Consider the following 9119-nt stretch of genomic DNA (forward strand, 5'->3'; position numbering starts at 1 on the left):
AGAATTGTGTTATGCACATGTAGACACTCCCCAAGATGACTGGCTATAAACTGCATGAACAGCAAACATTACTAATATATTGAGGCCTGCTCGTTCAGAATCTGCATTGGAGCAAGACTCCCTCTGCTTTGATCCTACTTTGAAAGGAAGGCAACTCATATAAAAGATGCATCTCCTTAGACATGCAGGAGAGAGTCTGCCTTTGGGACACACAACTGGTTTATCACCTTGGAATCACAGTTTGAGGTCTCATCGTAACTGCTATGATTTTCTGCTACATTGACCGAAGCAAAAGGGTCTGAGATTGAATCTTGAGAAATCGAAAATTGAGGGAAAGTGTGGATGAAGAGGATTCGCCTAGAAAGTTAGGAGGAAAATGGGAGGGTTTCACTGTCATGGAAACCCAGAGAAATGACCGCATAAGGAGAGTTCTTGTGAGCATCTCTTGGACTAGCCTTTGCTCCCTGTTGTGGTCATCCTGAATGTTACAGGAAGCCGGATGCCACACTGGGCTAGCAGGAGAGGCTGAAGGAGCCCTGTCACAGAGGTTGTTCCAAGGGTGTCTGCTGCACCCTTCAGGAAGGATTTGTGGGTACTCTGAGAACAAAAAGTTCACGGAAGTGCTACCAGGCTGAGTGTGAAGGGAAAGGGTGGTAGGTAAAAGCCAGCCGAGTAACCATGTGTTGGAAGATTTCCCCCCACTTTGTGTCCAGCGCCTTCATCACAGCACTTCGTGAGTTTATCTTTTTAAATATAAGCAAATGGTTTCAGTAGTGTTTTCAAAATTCCTTGGTCCTCCAGACCAGGGGATGAGATTGTTCTTTCCTCTGAGCTCTTCCAGGAATACTCTGTTCTGATATTGCAAAATTGTGCTCCGGCAGGAACTGATCTGGCAAAGGGACAGGGAAAGAAGAAAGCAGCAGCATTCTAGAAAGTAAACTGAGTGGGACAAACAGACCAGTCATCTATTTCTTAGCTTAAATTGTTCATAGCTTTTATTATCGTTGGCTATGAGTGGAAAATAGAAGATAACTGGATGGATTGCTGGAGATTTGGTATTTGTCGCTGTTAAATTTTTAGGTTGATTTTCTGGTGCTATCTCTTTAAAGCTGGTTGAAAACAGCAGATCTCAGGGTGACGTTTGTTCAGCCTCCTGTGCATGGATATGCAGGGAGTTTACAGAGACACCTGCTGGCCTCCAAGGTGAAGTGCCCAGGCTTTGTTAGAGGATTTGAATTGTGTCTGGAACTGGTTTGTTTTTGTGGTTGAGAATTTCATTCTTTCTTCTAATTCTTTTACTAGGGTGGAAGGTATAGGTTTAAATATAGACTTTGATTCTTTTAGTTAATTTTTAGAGCTTCCAGTCTTCTTTTCCTAAAACAAATCATTAATCAGGAGAGCTGACTGGCTCTATTGAGGGCCATTTTTATCAGGACCAGGCCTGAACTGAGTCAAGAGAGGTACTGGTCTCTAACACACATTTAAAGGTATGCCCAAAATCTCAGTCATCAATACAGACAAAGTTTTAATGGGATATTCTTCTCTTTTGTACTGTTTGTTTGTTTGTTTTGGCCCTCGATATAGGGGTTGCTCAGACCAATTTTGAACTCCTGGACTCAAGTGATCTTCCTGCCTCAGCCTCCTTAGTAGCTCAGATGGCGGTGTGTGCCAACATGCTCAGCTTAATGCAGTAATTTTGAAAGTCAAAATTAATGAAAAAATTTCATCATAAATAAAAGCATCAATACTATGATTACAGGATTAGTCTTATTAATTCTCTTATTTCAAGCTCTGATACGGCCTCCCAGTAAGTCTTCAAAGGACTGTGGGGTTTAGCCTCTGGCCTGACTCCACCCCAGTCAGTGGAGTTAGGTCGCTGCGGCCTCCTCCCTTCCCTTGTTTTCCCTTATCCTGGCTGTGGCTTTTCTGGTCTCCTCTGGTTCCGACCAGGCGCACGGAGCCCAGTTCAGTGGCCATGATAGGGGAGAAGAAATGGAAAATGGAATGTTAAAAGGCAGCCCAGAGGAAAAACTCAGAATCAAAAGTTCCTGTTCTCCTGCTGTATTTTTCAGGATCAAGCCCTTCCCCAGGGCCACAGGTTTGTCCTCCCCCCTCCCCCAGACACTTCTCAGGGGCAGGCAGCTGTGTCACTTGCTGTGGTCTGATGTCCCCCAGAAGTTCATGTGCTGGAAACTTTATTTCCAATTCCCATGTCGATGGTGTTTGCAAGCGGGACCAGAGGGAGACAGGCGGGGTCAGAAGAAGTCATGCGGAGGGCTGATGGGTCTGAGGGCTTTGTAAGGAGAGGAACCTGAGCAGAGGCCTTCCCTCTCTCACCACACAGGGTCCTCTGCCGGCTAGGACGCAGCATGCGGCCCCCTCCCAGGCCGGCACTGTGCCTTTGGGCTCCCCAGCCTCTGCAGCTGTGAGAAATAAATCTTTGTTCTTTATAAGCGCCCTGAAAACACACGAAGGTGTCCGTCCGTCATTCCCAGAGAGCTGCCTTCACTAAGCGGGCCTGAGCCCCAGCCCAGGAGCCTGAGAGCAGGTGGGAGGAGCAGGCCTGCTCTTGCTGAGAGAGCCCCTCCTTGCCTTTGTTTTAACACATCCTTTAGCTCCCACTCAGCAGGACAGGGCAGGGGTGGGGTGGATGAGCGAGGATCTGGACCACTGGGTACACACAGCTGGTGAGGTGTGAGGACTCGGGAGCGCCGATGGTTTGGTTTTCTGGTGCCATCTCTGTGCTTCCTCATTTCTCTTCACGAGAATTAACAACTGTGAGACAGTGAGCTTCTGAGAACAGGAGAAGAGGGTCTCCCTCCGGCCTCCCCCAGAACGGAACCGTCATTTGCCCACCTCCTGCACTGTCATCAGGGAGATGTTGCCCAGCTGTAACCACACAGTCCCCTATGAAAAGAGGAAGTGGAGCCAGGGAGGGAGCACACACTGGAGCGAGAAAGGATCAGAAACTCGAGAACCCTGTGGCCTGGCCAGGAGGCTGGAAAGTTCCCAGGGAGAGGTGTTCCTCAGCACGTGGCCAGTTCAGACCCCAGCTGTGTAAAGCATTATTATCACTAACATATTCCCTCAAGGGATTTCTGGGAGGAAGAGTGTGCCTGGGCAAAGCGGAGACGTCAGAGCCTGCTACCTTCCTCTTCTGACTTCCGGGGTGTATCATATCCTGGCTCGGGTACTGGCCGTTCTCCTGACCCAGAAACACGAACTTGGCTGCTCTGTGGCTTAGCAAACAGCATCACACTAGCAGTTTTGAGAACTGCCACACACCAAGTACATCCTTGGCAATCTATCGTTCTCTCGAATCCTCACAGTATCCCTTTCAGATCATTGTCTCAAGTCTCACTCTGACAAACGAAAACAAAAAACGAAAAAAACAAGACCCAGAGAAATTATCACCACTCACACAACTAGCGAGTGATCGTCGCAGTTGTGAACATGAACCAGGGCGAAGGAGACCTCCTTCATCCCTTGGTCCTTTCTGATGCATTAGGTGGGCAGGGCGAGGGGAGCGATGCTTCGAGGCCCTCTTCTGGCAGCAGAGGCAAACCCGCCTGGTTCACCTGGGCAGTCGCTGCCCTTGAGGCGTATGAGGCACGGGGTGTGTACAGAGTTCACGTTCTCCAGGATCTTTGCTTTGGCAAAGTTTAAAATACGATACAGTGGTAGATTAACAGTGTAAGGCTATAAATAACATGCTAGCCATGAGTGCTAAAAACTCTGGTAAGCTTACAAACGGTAGGAAATAGGTCCACCATTCTGTCTGGCAGCTAGCCTTTTCTTCTCTTTTTAATCCCTTACAAAGTTTTCCCACTTTAGGTCCTACTTGCTCTTGAAATTAATAAATGTACTTTTTGTTTCTGGGCAGCACAGAGCAAGACCCAGTCTTCACTCTCTTGCAGCTTAATTTCTAGCAGGGAGACAGACAGTAAGCATAACGGTGACACCTGTACAGGTGTCCGCTGGGCATAGTGTGAGGGAAAAGCAAAGCAGGGAAAATGAAGAGGAAGGGCGGGGTGCTGCTCAGTGTAGGGCCATCGGGGAAGGGCTTCGGAGGAGACGGCAGGGAGCTGCACCAGGAAGGAAGAGGAGAGGAGCTACGAGGATATGGGCAAGGGCGCCCCAGGCAGAGGGGACAGGAAGAGCTGAGGCCCGAGCAGGAGTGGCATTAGTGTGTCTGTGGATAGCAAGGAGCCCAGTGTGGCTGGTGTGAGTAGGGCAGGAAGAGGACCCCGAGAAGGGAAGTCGGGGAGGCGTCGTGTGGGGCCCTGAAGTCCATCTGAGTGCGATGAGGAGCCAGTGCAGAGGGCCAGGGGTGCCATGACCAGACCTGTGCTTCCAAACAGCCACTTCCCCATAGGAGAACTTGTCCTAGGAGGCAAGTGCAGGGGGTGCAGCATGGTCGGCAGAGCCATGGCTTGGGCCAGGGTGACGGTGAACTCCAGCTGTGTCGTAAAGGGTTTGCTGACAGATTGCGTGTGGGGTGTTATACGTTGAATTGATACATGTGCCAAAGCCTAACAGCACCGAAGAGTGTGAGTGCGCCTGGGGAAGAGGAGGTCATTAAGGCTAAATGAGGGTCTTGGGGTGGGACATACTCCAGTCTACCTAGTGCCCTTGTAAGAGGAGATTGGGACACAGACACTGCACAGGAAGATCATGTGAGGACATATGGAGAAGATGGCCGTCTATGCCCCAAGAACAGCCTTTAGAAGACACTAATCTTGGCGACAACTTATGTACAAACTACTAGCTCCAGAATTGTGAGAAAATAAAGTTCTGCCCTTTGAGTACCCAGTCTAGGGTACGTTGTTGCACAGCTGTAGCTGACAAATACATGGGATATGAGAGAGAGAGAGAGTGTGGCGTCCAGGAGAACGATTGTCCAAAGCTTGATCTGTTTTAAGTCACAGAAAAGTTTGAGAACCCGATTTTTCTTCAAGATGCTCAGAAGCCCTGAGAGAGCCTGGCCTGTGGGTTTTGCTAGGAAGCGTGTTCTGGTCTGCGGGACATCACTGACATTGCCAGAAGCTTTGTGGGAAAGGGTGAGATGTGGTCATGTGGTTATGGAAGGAGGACTCGCACCCACACGAGCAAAGGCCCATTGCGTAGCGAGACAGGGTGCCTACTCTTCCCGCTTTCCCTGGAGATTCACCTTCTTCACTTCTTGATTCTCTTTTGTTCCGCTCTAACCTTCACTTCCCCAAGCCAAATGGATTAGGGTACAGATTGGGGAGCTGGATTACCATCCTGGCAAAGAAAAGAGCCTGGGACTCTATACAATGCTCTTAGTGAAACTGCTATAGCCCCACCCTCCCGGCTCCATGATCTGATTCAAGGGGGCTGAGGGAGACTCATATGCGCCTTGGAAACTCCTCTGCTTTCCACAGCTGCCAGCCCCTGTCCTGGCTGTGATCACATTCCTAACACCACCAGCCGCATTGCCCATGACTACAGACTCTAAATCCTGGCCCACGACACTCTAAGGGGCACCGTGTGAAAGGGAGAAGACTGGTCCAACCTCCAGACAGCAAGAAGGGCTGCGGTGTGCTCTCCGTTACCCGGTGTTCCTGGCTTTTCACTAGAAAGGCCCCTTCTACGCATGAGGGCCCTTGTGGAAGATGGTGAGGGTTACCTGGCCAAGCTGAACCCAGTGTCTTCTGTCCGCACCAAGCTTGGCCCTGCAAATCTTTCCTACATGCAGGCAATGCTCCTCCTGCTTGGCCCTGGACACTGACCCCTACTGCAATCCGCCGGAGCTGGGCTAAGCGGACTTGCGCATCTGATGACCCTTATCAGGGGTCAAGGAACTAAGACCTGCTACCTACTTTTATAAATAAAGTTTTATGGGATCACAGTGATACTCATTCATTTTGCCCATGGCCACTTCTACTGCACTTACAGAGATCATATGGCTTGCAAAGCTGAAAATATTTATCTAGTGCTTTACAGAAAAAACATTGCCAATCTCTGTAATACATTTAGACTGGGTAACTTGTACAAAATGCCTAAGAGGACTAAAAAGACTACTACAAAAATAAGTAAGTAAATAAACCCATTGTGGGTTGACAATAATATTAACATGGTGACAGAAATTGGACCACAATAAGATGGCAGGATTAGTCTTCTTCCATACACTGTCCATCTGTCTCTCAGATCAAACAATTATTCCCTAACCGGGTCTGTTGAGAAGTTGGGGGTAGGGAAATAAAAAAGAGAGAGGGAAACTAGCTTGGAAGTGGGGAGAGGGAGAAATAAATAGTGAAATTGGAGCCATAGTTTATTTATTTATTTATTTGTTTGTTTGTTTGTTTTTGGTACCAGGGATTGAACTTGGGACCTTCTGCTTGTGAGGCAGGCAGCAGAACCACTGAGCTAAATCCCCAGCTATAGTTTACATATTTAAATTTTTTAGTGGTTAGGGTGCACCTTTACCCATTAATTATGACTTATTTAGCACTTTTTATAATTAAGCATTACTTCTAAATTTCCACATGTATTAACTCATGTATTGCTCAAAATAACCTTACAGGGTAGCTGCAGTTATAATTATCCCCATTTTAGGTTAGGAAATCTGCTTAAAGTTCCACAGCAAGTAAACGGTGAGGCTAGACTCGAATTCAGAGTCTGTGCTCTTGAACCGTACATTTCACTGCTTCCGTTGATTAAGAAAACAAAGGCAGGAATAAAAACCTGCAAGTCTGGAGTATGCTGTCTTCTGGGTAGCCCCTGAGGGCCGACAACTTCCCATCCCAGTTTCAAATGAGTGAGCTCAGATCCATGGTCTCTGAGAGCTCTCTGTGGCTAGCTGTGCTCCAGTTCTGCGTTCAATGAAATAGAGAAAGCATCCCTGTCATTAATGTGTGGGGAGAAGAACCCTTTTAAGACACCATGTTTGACGTTTGCAATTTCTGTTACAAAAAATATGCAGAGTAGGATGAAGTAATTTGTCCTTGGTGTCCACCCTCTGCTGCAGGGAGAAGGCCATTGAGCCTGGGTTAGGAGACAGCTCTGTTTCAAGGGATTGGAGCACCGTCCCGCTCCACCTGGGGGCTCCCGGACGTGTGACCCCGGTGGGCAAAGGCTCTGAGAAGCTTCATTCAGCCAAGAAGGGTTCCGTGAGGGAGCAGGGAGCCAGGAGAGAGGGGTGAGGGTCCAGGCAGACCCCATCATCCACAGCTCAAGCCTCAGAACAGGAGAGAACTGCACTTCAGCGCTCTAGGCCGGCAGTAAGCGAGAAGGAGCCCAGCTAGCAGCCGGTTGTCCTTCCAGCGCCCACAGATGCAGCACCTGGGCTATACAAGAACATGAGGGAGACAGCCCCCGGGTGGACCCTCTCTGCCGGGCTCGACCCATCTGGGAGAATTTTCTTTTTCTTCATTCTGCTTTTCTGTGCTTTCTAATTTTTCTATGATAGGCACAAGCACTGCTTATGCAATAAAAATGATTTTTAAAAAATGGCACAATCTTCTAGGATGAATTTAATGCCCTGATATTGTATTTTGAGGATAGAATAGGCCTCTGTGTTGGTCTGTCTGGAGGGCTGTGGCTCCCAGCAACTCTGAAATGGGTTAGCAGTGCTCTGGTGGCCTTGTCACAAGGGACAGCTGTTTCTCAAAAGGTGCAGCTGTGGAAAAGATCCTTGTGCTCTGGAGAAATGCTCTAAAATGTGTGAATGGATAAAGAAAATAACACACATGCACATACACACACAATGGACTATTATGTGGCCAGAAAAAAGAACAAAATGGCCATCGTGTTAAGCACAATAAGACAGATTCAGAAAGACAAATATTGTCTTGTTTTCCTTAATATATAGAATCTTTAAAAACATCAGGAAAGTAGAAGGGAGTCTATTATTAGAAAAGGGGAAGAGAGTAAGAGGAGGTATAAGGGAGGGCAATGAGGAATAGATAGGATAAAAATATGTTATATGCATGTATGAAAATACCATATCGAAACTTAATATTTTGTAAATTTAATAAGCGCTAATGAAATATATTTAAAGATTACTTTCATTATGTGAATTCACATTTAAGAAAGGCAGTCTAGAGCTCTGTCTGCTTTTCGCTCTTACTGAACCCTAAATAGTGAATTTATGCCTTGTGTGTTGACACATGCCTATAACCCCATCACTACAGGAGGCTGAGGCAGGAGGACTGTCAAATTCAAGCCCAGTCTGGGCAATTTAACAACTTAGCCAGATCCTATCTCAACATAAAAAATGAAAAGGCTGGAGATGTAGTTCAGTGCAAAGGCTGTGGGTTTGAGACCTCAAAAAAAAAAAAAAGTGAATCTACCTGATTACTTCTTTCATGTGGTACCCTGGGAGCTGTGGGGCCATATAGCACAGGTCTCTTTCCTGGCATAGTGAGGAGCTGATGGAGAGGGAGAAACACGTCTCTGGAATAACAGCCAGTGACCATTTTTAGAGTGAATCTGAGAGGAGTTTACTTTCTGTTCATCAGTATCTTGGCCTCAGAAGGGAAAAAGTCTCTCTAAAAAAACACTGGTTTAATTTGATTGATGTTAACATTGAGAGAGAGCATCATTCTTCATCATTATTAAAAAAGAAAAAAAAAGCTGAAAAAATCCCAGCATCACTGGTCTTTTGAGAGATGCAAATTAAAACAACACTGAGATTCCACCTCACCCCAGAAAGAATGGCTGCTATCAAGGAATTAACCCATAACAAACGCTGCAGGGGTGTGGGGAGAGAGAAGCCCTTGTCACTGTTGGTGGGAGTGTAAACTGGTGCAATCACTGTGGAAATCAGGGGCTGGGATTTAGTTTAATGGCGCTGCACCTGCCCCGTACCAAAATAAATAAATAATAAATAATAAATAGAATCAGTGGGGAGATTCCTCAAAAAACGGAAACTAGAGGCTCCATTTGATCCAGCTGTCCTCTTTTGGTATTTTCCTGAAAGAGTTAAAAGCATTATACCGTGGTGATATATGCACACCCATGATTAAAGCAGCACAATTTTTAGAAGCTAAATCTTGGAAACAGCCCCATGCCCATCATTGGGTAAATAAAGAAAATGGCTGTTTGTTGTTTTTTTTTTTTTTTTTTTTTTTTTTTTTTTTTTTTTTTTTTTTTTA

The 9119-nt window shown here is 46.7% G+C and overlaps 1 protein-coding gene across 1 annotated transcript in view; it reads left to right on the forward strand.

Moving 5' to 3' along the window:
- The first annotated feature begins 612 nt into the window (after positions 1 to 612).
- Chrna9 (cholinergic receptor nicotinic alpha 9 subunit) overlaps positions 613 to 9119 on the forward strand; it is a 27154-nt gene continuing 18647 nt past the window's right edge. Inside the window, exon 1 of the mRNA XM_033758925.1 lies at positions 613 to 733. Coding sequence (XP_033614816.1) covers positions 679 to 733 — 55 coding nt within the window. The 5' untranslated portion in view covers positions 613 to 678. The remainder of the gene's footprint in view (positions 734 to 9119) is intronic.

Source organism: Fukomys damarensis, unplaced genomic scaffold (assembly GCF_012274545.1).
Source record: "Fukomys damarensis isolate Sample0158 unplaced genomic scaffold, DMR_v1.0_HiC HiC_scaffold_35, whole genome shotgun sequence".
NCBI lineage: Eukaryota > Metazoa > Chordata > Mammalia > Rodentia > Bathyergidae > Fukomys > Fukomys damarensis.